Genomic DNA, 18,528 nt, shown 5'->3' with positions numbered 1-18,528 from the left:
GGTTTTTAATACTCCCCTCCTGTCTGATCCCAGGCCTGAGCCAGGAGGAAAGAGCCATGTCTGCACAAAGAGCCCCGCTAATCTCAGTAACCCCTCAGCTTTTATTAATCACGCTCTCCTAGGGGGGAAACAACCCTGGTACCTCCAGGGGCTCTAGGATCTGATCTGAGGCCTGCTCTGTTATCAGGGCAGTCTAAGTCACTGTTTACTCTACTTAAGTGTTGGTAGCGTGCGATTTAAGGAAAAGGTGTGGTTAATGGAGTTGTAACCTATGAAATAGTGGATTTGTTGAACCATGTGATGGCTCTGTTTCCAGTGAGTGCTCTGCTCTCTTTTCTGTTGCAGATGATGAGCTGGGAAAGGCAGATGGTTCGTTGGGGAGTATGGACAGCTTTCAGGTAGGTCCTGTCTTTTCACTAATGCCCTGCCTCAAGCATAATGGCCCTACAGGGCCTGTTCACATGAGACATAATGTAGTTGCACCATGAAATCACTTCACCGTGGGAGGTAGGGAGCCGCCAGTCAGGCCTCTCAGAGGAGTGTAGCTGCCTCTACAAAAATATATTTATTTAGCTTTAACTCTGCTTGTGTTTAGATAAGCACCTCATTTAAAAAATGAAACAAAATATTCTCTATCTATGGTTAGACATACACAGACAGATGACAGCCCCTGCTGTTTGAAAAGTGGACAAAGAAAAAGGAGTGGAACCAAAATTGAACAAGTTCATATAGAGAAAAGCTACAGTATGAGATTTCCATGGCCATTTGCTGAAGTACTCAGTGCTTGTGCAGACTTCAACGGCTGGGGTTTCCAGGAACAGCCTGGGCTCCGAGGTGGACATCTGACTGTCTCCTAGGAGCACATGTCCATGTGTCAGCCCTGAAGAACAGTCTGCCTTTCTCAAATGATAAAAGCAGTTCAATTTGAAAACCTTTCGCTTAAGGAGGTTTCAATTTCTTGTCCTCAGAGTGCAAGAGATATTGAATCGAAAATGAGGAACGAGACCAGATTGAAACTGTTCACCTTGGACCCTGACACACAGGTTAGTAACTATCAAGTTTCCCAAAAGGTATTTCACAATCCCTCCCAGCTCCAAATGTTGATTCAAAATCCCTTTTTTTGTATCTTTAGAAACTTGACTTCTCAGGGATTGAGCCTGATATAAAGCAGTTTGAAGAGAAGTTTGGAAAGCGCATTTTGGTGAACTGCAATGACCTGGCCTTCAACCTGCAAAGCTGTGTAGCGGAGAATGAGGAGGGACCAACAACAAACGTAAGCCAGATGTCCTATTCAGAGTCCTCAATGAGTCAGTGCTCAATTTGTACAGTCAGTGTGTTATCATCGTAGTGTATAGTATCTGCTCTGGAGAATGGATTAGAGAGCGAAAGAGAGAGGCTAGAGATGTGATCCCTCCACCTATGTCATCACTGCTGTTTGTCTTTGTCAAGAGGGAGCACTGGGTTGGCATAGTAACCAGCCGAGAGCCACGGTAATGAAGGAAGGCGCTGTCTAATGGAGAGCAGTTTCCTGCTGTCACACACAGCAGGCTGTCCAGTGCCAAGAGAACATGTCAACCTGTTCAGAGAAACACAGACCTGACAGATACAGACCTGACAGATACAGATACAGACCTGACAGATACAGGTACAGACCTGACAGATACAGACCTGACAGATACAGACCTGACAGATACAGAGATAGACCTGACCGATACAGAGATAGACCTGACCGATACACAGATACAGACCAGACAGATATACAGATCAGACAGAAACACAGATACAGACCAGACAGATACACAGGAACAGACCTGACAGATACACAGATACAGACCTGACAGATACACAGGTACAGACCTGACAGATACACAGGTACAGACCTGACAGATACGCAGGTACAGACCTGACAGATACACAGGTACAGACCTGACAGATACACAGGTACAGACCTGACAGATACGCAGGTACAGACCTGACAGATACGCAGGTACAGACCTGACAGATACGCAGGTACAGACCTGACACGTACAGAAACCTGACAGATACACAGGTACAGACCTGACGGGTACAGACCTGACAGATACACAGATACAGACCTGACAGATACACAGATACAGACCTGACAGATATACAGACCAGACAGATACAGACCAGACAGATACACAGATACAGACCAGACAGATACACATATACAGATCAGACAGAAACACAGATACAGACCAGACAGATACACCGGAACAGACCTGACAGATACACAGGAACAGACCTGACAGATACACAGGAACAGACCTGACAGATACACAGGAACAGACCTGACAGATACACAGGAACAGACCTGACAGATACACAGGTACAGACCTGACGGGTACAGACCTGACGGGTACAGACCTGACGGATACACAGATACAGACCTGACGGATACGCAGGTACAGACCTGACAGATACACAGGTACAGACCTGACAGATACACAGATACACACCTGACAGGTACAGACCTGACAGGTGCAGACCTGACAGATACACCAGTACAGACCTGACAGGTACAGACCTGACGGGTACAGACCTGACGGGTACAGACCTGACGGGTACAGACCTGACGGGTACAGACCTGACGGGTACAGACCTGACATACACCGGTGCAGACCTGACATACACCGGTGCAGACCTGACATACACCGGTGCAGACCTGACAGCTACAGACCTGACAGCTACAGACCTGACAGCTACAGACCTGACAGCTACAGACCTGACAGCTGCAGACCTGACAGCTGCAGACCTGACAGCTGCAGACCTGACAGCTGCAGACCTGACAGCTGCAGACCTGACAGCTGCAGACCTGACAGCTGCAGACCTGACCGATACACCGGTACAGACCTGACAGCTACAGACCTGACAGCTACAGACCTGATGACAGCTACAGACCTGACAGCTGCAGACCTGACAGCTGCAGACCTGACAGCTGCAGACCTGACAGCTGCAGACCTGACAGCTGCAGACCTGACAGCTGCAGACCTGACAGCTGCAGACCTGACCGATACACCGGTACAGACCTGACAGCTACAGACCTGACAGCTACAGACCTGACAGCTACAGACCTGACAGCTACAGACCTGACAGCTACAGACCTGACAGCTACAGACCTGACAGGTGCAGACCTGACCGATACACCGGTACAGACCTGACAGGTACAGTCCGGACAGGTACAGACCTGACAGATACAGACCTGACAGGTACAGACCTGACAGATACAGACCTGACAGATACAGACCTGACAGGTACAGACCTGACAGGTACAGACCGGACAGATACAGACCTGACGGACACACGGATACAGACCTGACGGACACACGGATACAGACCTGACGGACACACGGATACAGACCTGACGGACACACGGATACAGACCTGACGGACACACAGATACAGACCTGACGGATACAGACCTGACGGATACACAGATACAGACCTGACGGATACAGACCTGACGGACACACAGATACAGACCTGACGGATACAGACCTGACGGACACACAGATACAGACCTGACGGATACAGACCTGACGGATACACAGATACAGACCTGACGGATACACAGATACAGACCTGACGGATACAGAGATACAGACCTGACGGATACAGAGATACAGACCTGACGGATACAGAGATACAGACCTGACGGATACAGAGATACAGACCTGACGGATACACAGGTACAGACCCGACAGATACACAGGTACAGACCCGACAGATACACAGGTACAGACCCGACAGATACACAGATACAGACCCGACAGATACACAGATACAGACCTGACGGGTACAGACCTGACAGATACACAGATGCAGACCTGACAGATACGCAGGTGCAGACCTGACACGTACAGAAACCTGACAGATACACAGGTACAGACCTGACAGATACACAGGTACAGATCTGACAGATACACAGGTACAGACCTGACAGATACACAGGTACAGACCTGACAGGTGCAGACCTGACAGATACACCGGTACAGACCTGACAGGTACAGACCTGACATACACCGGTACAGACCTGACAGATGCAGACCTGACAGATGCAGACCTGACAGCTACAGACCTGACAGCTACAGACCTGACAGCTACAGACCTGACAGCTGCAGACCTGACAGCTGCAGACCTGACAGCTGCAGACCTGACAGCTGCAGACCTGACAGCTGCAGACCTGACAGCTGCAGACCGGACAGGTACAGTACAGACCGGACAGGTACAGACCGGACAGATACAGACCGGACAGGTACAGACCTGACAGGTACAGACCGGATGGATACAGAAACTTGGCATAATGACACTGTCAGTCCCTTGTCCAACCTTCTGGCTCACTATGTCATCAGTGCTCATCTATAAATGGCGTAGACTAGACTGGAGGCTCATTCTCAGACTCTACTGTTTAAACTTTTGCTTCATTTTGCAGGTGGAGCCATTCTATGTGACCTTGTCGCTGTTTGACATCCAGAACAGCAGGAAGATCTCGTCGGACTTCTACGTGGACCTGAATCACCCGTCCGTCAGACAGCTAGTGCCCAACCCCAGCAGCCCGTACATGAACGGGGGAGGGGATGCTCTGCCGGGGGCGCAGAGGGGGGTCCACGGCCTGCCTGAGGGGGCCATGCAGTACCCCAGACAGGTGAAGAGATATTAGAGACACTAATCTCTATACAATCTTTTGAGCTATTAATCTCTCAATATGACGATGTGGTTTTCGAGGTTCACTCATATCTGTCATGACTTGGTTTTCTGTCTCCACAGGGAGTGTTCTCTGTAACGTGTCCACACCCAGATATCTTTCTGGTGGCTCGCATTGAGAAGGTCCTGCAGGGGGGAATCACCCACTGTGCTGAGCCCTACATGAAAAGCTCAGACTCCACCAAGGTACGCTCTGTACCAGGCCTCAGCATCACAAAACACAACAGTCAATTCCCCCACGCTCAGCAGATTTCATTTGATTATTCCACACATAACAAATGAGAGAATCAGCCATGTCATAAGTGCTGGCTGGTTACAACAACACTCCACAAGCATTGGTTTTGGCTATACAAATCTGGTTACGTGCTGTTAAAGGGGGTACAACGAGCAGTAATGGGATCCTAGAGAGTGAATCTGAAATGCATTAGGGACCATTTTCAAGGTGCGTGTGTTTGTGCACGCTTGCGTATGTGTTTGTGTACGCTTGCGTATGTGTTTGTGTACGCTTGCGTATGTGTTTGTGTGTCCGTGCCTGTTTGTAGAGATTGGCAGGCCTCAGAGCTATGAGATATGCTGGAGTGCTGACCATCACCTCTGTCTGTGTTGTCAGACCAGCGTGGTTTCACTTACACACGGTTCCTCTTTCCCACCAGGTGGCACAGAAGGTCCTGAAAAATGCCAAATTGGCCTGCAGCCGTTTGGGCCAGTACAGGATGCCTTTTGGATGGGCCGCCAGGTATTATTCGGTTACTAACCTGAACTGATGTTTATAGTAAGAGATTATTGACAGATGTTTTACCTTTTGGAATATATTTTCATCAGTAGAGAAATTTGACCATATGTAAGCAACGTCTACTGAATAAGGCATCGCTTTGAAAGGATAGAGTACAAAATGTCTAGATTAAATTAAAAAGATTTGTAAAAAAACATAGCGTTTATTCCCAGGCACAGTAAAGGGTAGGGAGTTTCATATGTCTGTTTTTCCCTTTTTGGCACTGGTGAATGTATCACTCTTCAATGAATTGTGGAAAAGCTCAGTACCCATGGTGTCTGGAAAGAGAATAAAGGTGTCACAGGATACCAGACCAGGGGGAAAAACCCTGACAGGAACATCAGCAGATCTTTGTCCAGAGACCTACTGGAAACAGACCTGGGTTTGAATGATTCTCATCTCTCCTTCCCTGCAGGACTCTGTTCAAAGATGCATCGGGCACGCTGGATAAAAGTGCCCGTTTCTCCGCCATCTACAGACAGGACAGCAACAAGCTGTCCAACGACGACGTGTTTAAACTGCTGGCTGACTTCAGAAAGTTAGTAACTCTCCTGTCTGCAGTTAGTGGAATTGAAAATGTAGTTAATTGTTGAAGTACTATATCTTACAGAAATGTTGAATTTGGATTATTCTTGCTTATTCCCAATGATTACAGTGTTCTAACAGTGGGTATTTCTTAAGCTGAATCCCATATAGCGGTTTGTTGGCTAAAGAGAGTAGATGGTCAGAGATTCTCTTTCACAATGAAAGCCTGTACCCCAGATGTTTTCCCACCTTTACAAATATTTGGTTTCTCCTCTTGGGTTCTGTTTGTTCACAGGGTAGTTTCCAGGCGGCTTGCCTGTTTTCCATCAGGTCCTCCTAGGTAGATGATAACAAAGGCATTAACCGTTGCTTATTTTTGCTTCTCCTCCCTAGGCCAGAGAAGATGGCCAAGCTCCCTGTCATCTTAGGAAACCTCGACGTTACCATTGACAATGTTGCCCCTGACTTGACAAGTAAGCCCTCCAAACTCGGCTCACACTGGGAACATGAAAGATGAAAACTGTTTCTCTTCACGTCTGATTGGTCTATCGGCTGTTTATTTGACCCCCCCCCCCCCCCCCCGTCTGTTCTGTGTCTGCATGTACGTAGGTTGTGTTACCTCATCCTACATTCCTGTGAAGACTTTTGAGAGCAGTGAGAAGACGAACATCTTCTTTGAAGTGGAGGAGTTTGTTCCCTGCATAGCCAAGTGCTCCCAGCCGTTCACCATCTACAACAATCACCTCTATGTCTACCCCAGGCACCTGAAGTACGACAGCCAAAAATCCTTCACAAAGGTATAGTCACAAACATTGACCCTACATTTCTGTTTGATCAAATGATGTATACTGTACATTTACGTGGATTTCAAATCATGAACCGTGTTTTGACGCAGTCTGTACACTGATGTGGTAAACTCCACTATTTGCTATTGCATTTCATAGGACTGCATAGTAGTGGTAAGGTACTTGTAACTTGTCCAACTTTCTCTAACTGAGAGAGAAACTTTGCTCTAGACAGTTACAGCAGAAATGTGTTCCCGCCAGCATCTTCAAGTAGGTCAGCTTTGTTCTGTCTGTCTCCTCTCTCTCCCTTCAGGCTAGAAACATAGCTGTCTGCATCGAGTTCAAGGACTCGGATGAGGAGGAGGCTGTTTCGCTCAAGGTAAGCTCCTAGTCATGTGACTCCTTCTGGCAGAGTTCCTGAAGCCACAGTGTCATTTGGTAGCAGAAGAACTGCATACTACTTAGGGGAGTGAACATGCTGTTGTTATTACCCACAGTGCATCTATGGTCGACCAGGAGGACCCCTGTTTACCAAAAATGCATTTGCTGCAGTATTACATCACCAGCACAGCCCGGAGTTTTATGATGAGGTACGTTGTTCTAACAAGCCAACCTGGCCATCTTTATACAGAGCGCTCCAGTCATGATTAGTGAGCAGGCGAAGCAGTGGCAGCATGTAATGCTTGCTAACTCATATATTTTTGCTCCTGTTCCTCAGTTTAAGATGGAGCTTCCCACCCAGCTCAATGAGAAGCACCATCTGCTGTTCACCTTCTTCCACGTCAGCTGTGACAGCAACAGCAAGGCCAGCACCAAGAAGAGAGACGTGGTGGAGACACAAGGTATTTTATTTTTTATTTCACCTTTATTTAACCGGGTAGACCAGTTGAGAACAAGTTCTCATTTACAACTGTGGCCTGGCCAAGATAAAGCAAAGCAGTGTGACCAAAAACAACAACACCAGAGTTACACATAAACAAACGTACAGTCAATAACACAAAAGAAGAGAAACATTTCAAAATCTATGTACAGTGTGTGCAAATGTAGAAGAGGAGGTAAGGTAAAAAATAGGCCATGGAGGCGAAATAATTACAATTTAGCATTAACACTGGAGTGATGTGCAGATGGTGATGTACAAGTAGAGATACTGGGGTGCAAAAGAGCAAGAGGATAAGTAACAATATAGGGATGAGGTAGTTGGGTGTGCTATTTACAGATTGGCTGTGTACAGGTACAGTGATTGGTAAGTAGCTCTGACAGCTGATGCTTAAAGTTAGAGAGGGAGATATAAGACTTCAGCTTCAGTAATTTTTGCAATTCGTTCCAGTCATTGGCAGCAGAGAACTGGAAGGAAAGGCGGCCAAAGGAGGTGTTGGCTTTGGGGGTGACCAGTGAAATATACCTGCTGGAGCGTGTGCTACGGGTGGGTGTTGCTATGGTGACCAGTGAGCTGCGATAAGGCGGGGCTTTACCTAGCATAGACTTATAGATGACCTGGAGCCAGTGGGTTTGGCGATGAATATGTAGCGAGGGCCAGTCAACGAGGGCATAAAGGTCGCAGTGGTGGCTGGTATATGGGGGTTTGGTGACAAAACGGAAGGCACTGTGATAGACCTACATCCAGTTTGCAGGTAGACACCAGACCCAGGATTAGGGTTGCAAAATTCTGTGAATTTTCAATAAATTCCCTGTTTGTTTTTTTTTCTTCAGAAATCCTGGTTGGAGCATTCCAGATTTCCTACTTAATCCCTCCTGATTTCAGGCAATCCTCCAACCGGGACTGACATTTTTCAAACCTACCTAGGATACAGCCCTCGAGGCCGAGATCCAGTGTTAAGCCATGCAGATTCATTGTATCCACCCTATTTCTTTCCATTGCCCTCCCCAGTATAACGATTTGTGTGTGTGCCAGTTTCCATTCTTCCCTATTCTCCCAGTGCTGAGTCACGGTTGGGCGTGACCATAGAGATCCTAGTAAATGAATTAGTATTCTAATTCCTAATTCTATGGGTATGACACCGTCTGTGAGCAGACTGACAGTCCTGTCTCTTGTCCTTGTCTCTCCCCAGTGGGTTACGCCTGGCTGCCTCTGCTGAAGGATGGCAGGGTGATCATGAATGAGAGTCACGTCCCCGTGGCTGCCAACCTGCCCGCTGGCTACCTCAGCTGTCAGGAGGGTGTCAGCAAGGTAGCGCTCCCTTCACTCCCACTGACACACACACTGTGGCTTCCTTCTCCCTTTCTGTGGCTCCTTTCCTTTTTCTTTTCTTTTATTGAACTAGGCAAGTCAGTTAAGAACCAATTCTTATTTACAATGACGACCTAGGAACAGTGGGTTAACAGCCTTGTTCCAGGGCAGATTTTTACCTTGTCAGCTCGGGGATTCGATCTAGCAACCTGTCGGGTTACTGGCCCTACGCTCTAACCACTTGGCTACCTGCCGCCCCGTCCTTCATCACCACAAGACTGAAAGAACATAATGGGTTTAAAGCAATCGGATTTAAACCTATCCAGTCGTTTTAGATCAGTAAAATCGAACCTATTTTGGCCGTGAAAGAAAGTAGAGCCGTGAGCCACAGACTTAACCTTTGTGTGGTAGTGCCCTGCCTGTAAATTAGAGTTGGCACTGTGGGGATTACTTGTTGTCTGCCTCAAGGTTGTGTGAGATGTAATTATCCAATCAGGGAAGGTGAAAGCGTACAACAGTGTGACCAAACAATATTAAGCTAATTGCATGAGAATATATGGCTGAATTACTTACTGATGTGAGTTTCAACTTAATGTTGAGCTTTAGATCTGTTCTCAGCGTTGTTTCGGATCAACTTACGGTAAACTGAAATGTCTTTCATTTTCTATACGTTTCTGCAACTACCTCCCCCTAACAAGCAACGTTTTAAGTATGTCCTACCCTCTTGTGGCATTGCGACAGTGACTCCTATCACGGAGTGCCGTTTTAAATACATCACCAATACATGTAGCGTGATCCAGTACATAACCAATGATAACCACTGTCGTTGTTTTTCTGATTAAAATATGTCCTATGTCTCACGCAGCAGCATCCTGAAATCAAATGGGTGGATGGAGGGAAGCCTTTGTTCAAGGTGTCCACTCACCTCGTCTCCACGGTGTACACTCAGGTTGGTACCGTTTCACAGATAAGCTCAGGGACACAACTGACCCAGGATTCTTAAAGGCTTGTTCTCCACTGTCTTTTCTAGAAATCTTGTGTTCTAACATCTCTCCCTTTTTTCTTTCCTCTGTAGGATCAACATTTGCACAATTTCTTTGCCCACTGTCAGAGCACAGAGTCTGCAGCCCAGGTGGCAGCAGGAGAGCTGGTCAAGTATCTGAAGGTAAAGCAGCAACTGTGGCACCTCTGGGTCTGACAGAAATGACACTTGTCACATCTCTCTCCCCAACACCTGTCACCCATCACTCTGATTTCCTCAGGATGTTTAGAAATCTGTGCTTGTTTCCTCAGGCCGGGGTGGGACAATGCTAACATGACCCTAGGGTCTAATCCACGGGTGCTCTCTCCATTGTCCCCCTGTGGACATCGACATTTTCAGATGCATCTCTGGGGTGCTCATGTAAACACACTAGTCCACAGCACGCAAACAATGGCAAGAGGGTCACACAAGATCAGGATTTAGCAGAGAGCATTTCACTGGCAGGTTGCCAAATGATTTGGCTGGCTTTGGCTGTGTTAGCAGCCCCTACAAATGTAGGCTCTTAATTTGATCACCTTGTTGCAGGGGAACTTTCCTGCAATGCAGGAAACACTTTGTGTATTTGGGGTTTTAAAAGGCTTCTTTTTTCATTTCCACTTTGAAATTTTACACTTGATCTTCTGTTATAAAAAATGTATCAACCCCTACAAAAAATGTCCATGAATTATAATCCACTTATTTCACATTTCCTGTTGCCACAGGATTACTTTCCTGCTGTAGCAAACTGGATCAAATTAAGATCCTAAATAGCCAGTGATGCACCAGTGCCCCGCTCTGCCTCATTCCAGGATAGACGTGTTTGTGTGTGTGATTAACACATGCTTATTCTCAGGTGTGTCCTGTTATTCTGTGCGACTTCCGTTTCCTCTTACGCAAGCTTGTGTTTGGTTTTTTTTCCGCCTCTTTTGGATGTGGGAGTGAACTTTCACCCCCCCATAGACTCCCGAGACTGATTAGAGCCAGGATGGGAGGGAATGTTTACAGGACGCCACCAAGCATTTACATTGAAGCTGATTCTTGTTCTCATGTAGCCTTGTTTTATCTCCCCCTCAGAATAGTTTTATCGATTTTAAGTCAATTCTGATCATGCAGTTAACCCTGTCTAGATGTTTGATGTGCTTGTGGATGATATTCTGCAGGTTCAGCGTTTTGGCTGGGAGGGGAGCACAGAAAAACACAATGCCTTGAGCATCTTATTTACTGCATTCCCCCCCCACCTCAGAGTCTTCATGCTATGGAAAGTCACGTGATGGTTAAGTTCCTGCCCACCACTCTCAACCAGCTGTTCCGGGTGTTGACAAGTGCCACCCATGAGGAGGTGGCCGTCAACGTCACCAGGTCAGTAGTCTGGCTCCCAAATGGCACCCTATTCCCTAGTGCAATATATTTAGTGCAATACATTTGACTAGGGCCCATAGGGAAGCTATATGGGGAATAGGCTGCCCTAGTGTCTTCCCTAGTGCAATACATCTAGTGCAATACATTTGACTAGGGCCCATAGGGAAGCTATACGGGGAATAGGCTGCCCTAGTGTATTCCCTAGTGCAATACATCTAGTGCAATACATTTGACTAGGGCCCATAGGGAAGCTATATGGGGAATAGGCTGCCCTAGTGTATTCCCTAGTGCAATACATCTAGTGCAATACATTTGACTAGGGCCCATAGGGAAGCTATATGGGGAATAGGCTGCCCTAGTGTCTTCCCTAGTGCAATACATCTAGTGCAATACATTTGACTAGGGCCCATAGGGAAGCTATATGGGGAATAGGCTGCGTTATGGACATAGCCATAGTGAGTATTGACTGTGTTATGGACATAGCCATAGTGAGTATTGACTGCGTTATGGACATAGCCATAGTGAGTATTGACTGCGTTATGGACATAGCCATAGTGAGTATTGACTGCGTTATGGACATAGCCATAGTGAGTATTGACTGTGAGTATTGAGACATAAACCACAAACATGTTATTATTGCACAACTCTTACACATGCTTTTTTGCCCTGTTCAGAGTCATGATTCACATTGTTGCCCAGTGCCACGAAGAGGGGTTGGAGCACTACCTACGATCATATGTCAAGGTAATCGTCATACGGGTCCATTTATCATATGGCACATTTTCTTATGCTGTGTTTCTAGAAAAGCTTTTTTATTTTTTTATTTTGTCTCTTTCCTGGTTCAGTATGTGTTTAAGACCGAGCCATACACAGCCACTACCACGAGAACAGTACATGAGGAGCTGGCCAAAGCCATGACTGCAATTCTAAAGCCTTCCACAGACTTCCTCACCAGCAACAAGTTGCTCAAGGTAATAGATAGCACAGCATCCGTGTGGAAAAGGAGTCTATGGATATTTGCATCAGGTTTCATGTTGGCATTGATTTGTATTTGTTTCCGTATTTCTGTTTCGTAGTACTCCTGGTATTTCTTTGAAGCCTTAGTAAAGTCCATGGCCCAGTACTTGATTGAGAGCAGTAAAGTCAAGGTAAGTCTGATTTGACACTTTACTAAGCCAACTAAGTCTTCATTTTTCTTTTTATAGAAATGTCAGCTTATCAGTGATAGCTCCTAACATGCACATGTGGGCTGCTACATTCCTCCCACAGAATAAAGCACAGCCATAACTAACCACCGCCTCAATGCTACCCACAGCAATCTCTCCTAACCAACCATAGCCCTGAGTTTCCTCTCTGGCATGGCCGTGTATAATCAGGAAGCTGCTGTAGGAACCATTAGGAGTGTGCCACACTAAACAGAGGAAGCAGGGACACTCCATTAAGGATTCCCCCCACTGCTGTGGTTTTGTGGTGGTTCACTGGGATGGCCTCTCTCTGGGAATAGCTGTGGTGGGATCAGAAACACAACAGGGAGTTGTTGTTGTTGTTGTTGTCTCTCCTCAAGCACCACATTGGAAATTAGTGTTGTATATGAATTTCATGTGTTAGCCTCTACTGTAATATTAACCAAAAAGGTAATTCAATCAAATAAAAAATGTACAGTAACACCACGGACAGTAACACCACGGACAGTAACACCACGGACAGTAACACCACGGACAGTAACACCACGGACAGTAACACCACGGACAGTAACACCACGGACAGTAACACCACGGACAGCAACACCACGGACAGTAACACCACGGACAGTAACACCATGGACAGTAACACCACTCTCAATAACAGCTCTGGCAGTAACAGCTTGTCTCTGTTTCTCAGCTGTCCAGGAACCAGCGTTTCTCGGCCGGCTTCCACCACACGGTGGAGACCCTGGTCAACATGATGATGCCCCACATCACCCAGAAGTACAAGGACAACCTGGACGCAGCCCGGAATGCCAACCACAGCCTGGCTGTCTTCATCAAGGTCAGCTGGCGCCGTCTGATTGGCTAGTCTAGCACCGTTGGTCCTCCTCATAGCCGGTTCGGGATAATAACAATGTATTGGTGTTCATTAGAGGTTGATGATATCCACTGTTCTGTACTATACTGAACTGTATGTGGGAATGTCCTTTCCTTCCTGTGTCCACAGCGCTGTTTCACCCTGATGGATAGAGGCTTTGTCTTCAAGCAGATCAACAACTACATCAACTGTTTTGTGCCCGGAGACCCCAAGGTAGTTATCATGATTAAATAATTATCATTACAAATGATAGTCCACCACTAGACCTTTTTGTTTCTTACACTAATGCTCTTATTTTCAGACTCTGTTTGAGTTCAAGTTTGAGTTCCTGCGTGTCATATGCAACCACGAGCACTACATTCCCTTGAATCTGCCCATGCCCTTTGGAAAAGGGAGGATACAGAGATTTCAAGGTGAGCACATTTCCATCGTTTGGGCAAAATAAAAGCGACTGTATGCAGGTATACCAGGGTCATATGAGGTACATCTATTGAACTAGAAGCACAAGGCTTTTGTAATATGAAGTTTTGAGGACTGTCTGCCAAAGGCATAGAGTGTTTCAGCAGATAGTGGATTCAATCGTTTCTCCAGCAGCATCTCGTCGAACTCAAGCACAGTACCCGTACTGTCCAAGTTCTGTCAGCCAAATGTCATAAAGACACGTTACAGTATATCATGTACTGCTCTCTTTGTGTTCTTGCTACCTCTGTTTTGGAATAGAGCTTATTTGTTTGTTTCCACTTTGCTCCTCTTCTCTCTTTTGCCAATTAGCTTTACTTTCTCCCAACATGGAGTCATACAGTAATCCTGTAGGTAGGTTCAAGGTGTGCTGTCTGCTTGTCCTGTCAGAAAAAAAATACTTTGACCCCCCCCCCCCCCTTTTTTTTAAAATTATGGCCACATAGGCAAAATAATCCCCTTGAACAACTCAATTGAGTCATTCATTCAACAGCGTCATTACATACATTTGGCGTGGATGTGGAATGATTCATTTGTCTCTCCCATGTCTAATACTAAATTATCATTTTTATGCTTTATCTATATGAACTGTAATTGGCTGTAATGAGTGAGTTAGAAAAGGTATGGGTGTGTGTACGTTTTAATTCTTTGGACTACAAAGCGTTCCTATTTCTGTGTCAAGGGTTTGGATTGTGCGACGATAGCAATAGGTTTGTACTTGAGGGCAAACCATTTTTTTCCTTTGTTTTTAATCTTCAATCGAATTTCAATTGAACATTTCGGAGGCGTTTACATTTTCAAATGTGCATGTAAACCAATTACAGCTCATATTGAGGCTAACAGTGGATGTGAAGTTTTAGTACCATCATTTCAGTACACCTTCTGTGTGTCACTTGTGATTTGATTTGACTTGTGCCTCATGCTCTGTGACACTCTCAGTTTATTTGCCGGTCTGTTACCCATAACAACCACCCTGCTTGCTAACTGTATCTGTTTATTCACTGCCTGGTCCCCGACTCCTTTAGACTCATAATTACCAGACAAATTGCCGATCTGTGTAGCTAAACAGAATGTAAGCTCGTGGGCCTTCCAGGATGGTTGTACGAGGTTATGACTCCTGTCTGGTTGTCTATTTTGACTGATAATCTCTGTTTTATACATTGTATTGCAATACTTTAGAAAGTCATTATTTACAACCACTCTTCTTTGATTTTAGTTGTGGGTGTATTTTTTAAATTATTGTATCTAATCGATTATCATAAGTGATCATGAAATTGTAATCATTGTAACCAATATGTGTTATCCTATCCTTACACAAATAGATTATCAGCATGTATTGGGGTTGTTGGTTTGTTTGAATACTTTATCTTGTTGGAAAAGTTTCTCAGCGTTGGAAATAGTTTTGTGGCCTGATTACAATCTTCATTAGAGTTCAAGTGCAGTTGAACTTCATTCGAATGGCGCCAGTCTATTTAAAGGCAAAGGTCGACTCAGTGCTACACTGGTGGTATTGTTTACATCGGTGCAGATAGTTTAGGTTCAGGACTTCCTCCTAAAGTCTGTCTCTTGTCTGTCCTCCTTCCAGACCTCCAGTTGGACTACTCGCTGACAGACGACTTCTGTAAGAACCACTTCCTGGTTGGGCTGCTGCTGCGGGAGGTGGGCGGGGCCCTGCAGGAGTTTCGAGAGATCCGTCAGATATCCATCCACGTGCTCAAGAACCTGATGGTCAAGCACACCTTTGACGAACGCTACACCTCCAAGGTAAGCAGACTCATTCTCCCCCCCTCTTTCCTCTAGTCGTTTCGAAAGTCATCATAAGGGACAATGAAGTTTAATCAAAGCTTTATCTCTATTTCAGAGCCAGCAGGCTAGGTTGGCAACTCTCTACCTGCCCCTATTCGGTCTGCTCCAGGAGAACGTCAACAGGCTCAATGTGAAGGAAGTCTCCCCATTCGTCATCAACCAGTCCAACAATGTAAGGCTGACATCTAGTGGCTGGCTACCACCACAACTCAAAGGCCCTACCTGTAAATGTTTGACTTTACTAATGGTCCATTTTCCTTTCAGAATGGAAGAGATGACCCACTCCTGGGCAACTCCATGATGATGACGCCTCCACGCTCCAGTACTTTGTTAGACAACAGTTTGCACAAGGATGTGTTTGGGGTTATCTCTGGCACCGGTGAGATTCAGTCTGCTTTTGGCAGGCAACGATATGACACTCGACTCATGTTGTCCCGTGGTGATTGAGCGACATGCGGGGCCACGAGTTTAACTGTGCTGTTGTCTTTGTGTTCCCCAGCCTCCCCCCACGCGTCCTCCACCCCCAACATTAACTCTGTCCGCCACGCTGACTCCCGGGGCTCCCTCATCAGCACTGACTCTGGCAACAGTCTTCATGAGAAGAGCAACTCTCTGGACAAGGTACAACTCCATGGAGACCTAGTACAGCCACTGTCATGGACCGTTACTTAAAGTTGACCATTTCTGCTTTCACTTATTGAGGGTGCAGCCTATGCCTGTTGTATGTGTCCTACTGGCACATGACCTCCATCAGGACATCAGATCGCTGCAGTGCTGTTAGTCCATTTGGGCTAGAAATACATTTGTACGGGTCAATATGAGTTTAGCAGCTATTCAGTGAATGAGATTTAGGCCACGTATTTAGTTGAGGATGTTTCATGCATCATTTTCTGTATTTCTCACTGACACATTAAGAGGTGCGTCCATTACAGTGGCAAGACAAAGTATGTGAACCTTTTGGAAATACCTGGATTTCTGCATAAATTGGTCATAACATTTGACCTGCTCTTCATCTAGTTCACAACAATAGACGAACACAGTCTGCTTAAACTAATAACACACAAACAATTATACGCTTTCATGTCTTTATTGAACACACCATGTAAACATTCAGTGTAGGGTGAAAAAGTATGTGAGGCCTTGGATTTAATAACTGATTGACCCTCCTTTGGCAGCAATAACCTCAACCAAACGTTTTCTGTTGTTGCGGATCAGACCTGCACAACGGACAGGAGGAATTTTGGACCATTCCTCATTACAAAACTGTTTCAGTTCAGCAATATTCTTGGAATGTCTGGTGTGAACTGTTCTCTTGAGGTCAGGCCAAAGCATCTCAATCGGATTGAGGTCAGGACTCTGACTGGGCCACTCCAGAAGGTGTATTTTCCTTCTGTTGAAGCCAATCTTCTGTTGTTGATTTACTTCTGTGTTTTGTGTTTTGTTTTCCTGTTGCATCACCCAACTTCTGTTGAGCTTCAATTGGTGGACAGATAGCCTAACATTATCCTGCAAAATGTCTTGATGAACTTGGGAATTCATTTTTCCATTTGATAGCAAGCTGTGCAGGCCCTGAGGCAGCAAAGCAGCCCCAAACCATGATGCTCCCTCCACCATACTTTACAGTTGGGACAAGGTTTTGATGTTGGTGTGCTGTGCCTTTAATTCTCCACACATAGTGGTGTGTGTGTGTGTTCCTTCCAAACAACTCAACAGTAGTTTCATCTGTCCACATAATATTTTGTCAGTAGCGCTGTGGAACATCCAGGTGCACTTCTGCAAACTCCAGACCATGCAGCAATGTTTTTTATGGGCAGCAGTGGCTTCATCCGTGGGATCCTCCTATGAACACCATTCTTGTTTAGTGTTTTATGTATCGTAGATTCGTCAACAGAGATGTTAGTGTGTTCCAGAGATTTCTGTAAGTCTTTAGATGACATTCTAGGATTCTTCTTAACCTCATTGAGCATTCTGCACTGTGCTCTTGCAGTCATCTTTGCAGGAAGGCCACTCCTAGGGAGAATAGCAACAGTGCTGAACTTTCTCCATTTATAGACAATTTGTCTTACCGTGGACTGATGAACATCGAGGCTTTTAGAGATACTTTTGTATCCCTTTCCAGCTTTCTGCAAGTCAACAATTCTTAATCTTATGTCTTCTGAGATCTCTTTTGTTTGAGGCATGGTTCACATCAGGCAATGCTTCTTGTGAATAGCAAACTCACATTTTGTGGGTCTTTTTTATAGGGCAAGGCAGCTCTAACCAACATCTCCAATCTCGTCTCATTGATTGGGCTCCAGATCAGCTGATTCCTGACTCCAGTTAGCTTTTGGAGAAGTCATTAGCCTAGGGGTTCTCATACTTTTTCCAACCTAGACTGTGAATGTTTAAATGATGTATTCAATATAGACAAGAAAAATACAATAATTTGTGTGTTATTAGTTTTCCATGTTTGTCTATTGTTGTGACTTAAAATAGAATCTTATCTTCATCTATGACCAATTTATGAAGAAATCCAAGTAATTCCAAATGGTTCACACACTTTTTCTTGCCACTGTATACCTGTGACAGTTATGAGGTTATCCCCTATTAACTTGTCGTTGTACCATTGACTCCTCCGCCCACCCACACACTCCTGCTGCTGGCAGAAGGAGAATATCAGGCGGAGACACTCTGCCAACGTGCTGCGCTTCTTTTCCGAGCCCGAGGACTCCGTGCTTCCCATTCGCTCCAAGCGCGCCACCGTGGACTTTTCCCTGCTCACTGTCCCCAGTGTCTCAGAGAATCATGTCCCGCATCACACCACCACTCCACTCCAAGTACAGAA

General features: G+C 45.7%; 1 protein-coding gene across 8 annotated transcripts in view; it reads left to right on the top strand.

Moving 5' to 3' along the window:
• The window catches only part of LOC115109474 (dedicator of cytokinesis protein 9), a 121,871-nt gene that overhangs the window by 88,565 nt on the left and 14,778 nt on the right, over positions 1 to 18,528 (top strand). For 4 of the 8 annotated variants that reach the window (XM_029634480.2, XM_029634471.2, XM_029634490.2 and 1 more), the window contains exons 9-34: positions 346 to 398; positions 969 to 1,043; positions 1,133 to 1,273; positions 4,454 to 4,666; positions 4,789 to 4,911; positions 5,379 to 5,461; positions 5,913 to 6,035; positions 6,416 to 6,495; positions 6,632 to 6,819; positions 7,121 to 7,186; positions 7,305 to 7,397; positions 7,526 to 7,649; positions 8,877 to 8,995; positions 9,864 to 9,944; positions 10,071 to 10,160; positions 11,260 to 11,375; positions 12,050 to 12,119; positions 12,221 to 12,346; positions 12,452 to 12,523; positions 13,257 to 13,403; positions 13,569 to 13,652; positions 13,741 to 13,852; positions 15,484 to 15,662; positions 15,760 to 15,876; positions 15,969 to 16,083; positions 16,204 to 16,325. In XM_029634480.2, coding sequence (XP_029490340.1) covers positions 346 to 398; positions 969 to 1,043; positions 1,133 to 1,273; positions 4,454 to 4,666; positions 4,789 to 4,911; positions 5,379 to 5,461; positions 5,913 to 6,035; positions 6,416 to 6,495; positions 6,632 to 6,819; positions 7,121 to 7,186; positions 7,305 to 7,397; positions 7,526 to 7,649; positions 8,877 to 8,995; positions 9,864 to 9,944; positions 10,071 to 10,160; positions 11,260 to 11,375; positions 12,050 to 12,119; positions 12,221 to 12,346; positions 12,452 to 12,523; positions 13,257 to 13,403; positions 13,569 to 13,652; positions 13,741 to 13,852; positions 15,484 to 15,662; positions 15,760 to 15,876; positions 15,969 to 16,083; positions 16,204 to 16,325 — 2,912 coding nt within the window. Of the gene's footprint in view, positions 1 to 345; positions 399 to 968; positions 1,044 to 1,132; positions 1,274 to 4,453; positions 4,667 to 4,788; positions 4,912 to 5,378; positions 5,462 to 5,912; positions 6,036 to 6,415; positions 6,496 to 6,631; positions 6,820 to 7,120; positions 7,187 to 7,304; positions 7,398 to 7,525; positions 7,650 to 8,876; positions 8,996 to 9,860; positions 9,945 to 10,070; positions 10,161 to 11,259; positions 11,376 to 12,049; positions 12,120 to 12,220; positions 12,347 to 12,451; positions 12,524 to 13,256; positions 13,404 to 13,568; positions 13,653 to 13,740; positions 13,853 to 15,483; positions 15,663 to 15,759; positions 15,877 to 15,968; positions 16,084 to 16,203; positions 16,326 to 18,528 lie in introns of all 8 variants that reach the window. The other 4 variants (XM_065012851.1, XM_065012831.1, XM_065012849.1 and 1 more) reach the window with 1 other exon arrangement.

The sequence above is a fragment of the Oncorhynchus nerka genome, linkage group LG3, assembly GCF_034236695.1.
Source record: "Oncorhynchus nerka isolate Pitt River linkage group LG3, Oner_Uvic_2.0, whole genome shotgun sequence".
In the NCBI taxonomy this organism is placed as follows: Eukaryota; Metazoa; Chordata; class Actinopteri; order Salmoniformes; family Salmonidae; genus Oncorhynchus; species Oncorhynchus nerka.
This window is presented reverse-complemented; position numbering and strand designations above follow the sequence as displayed.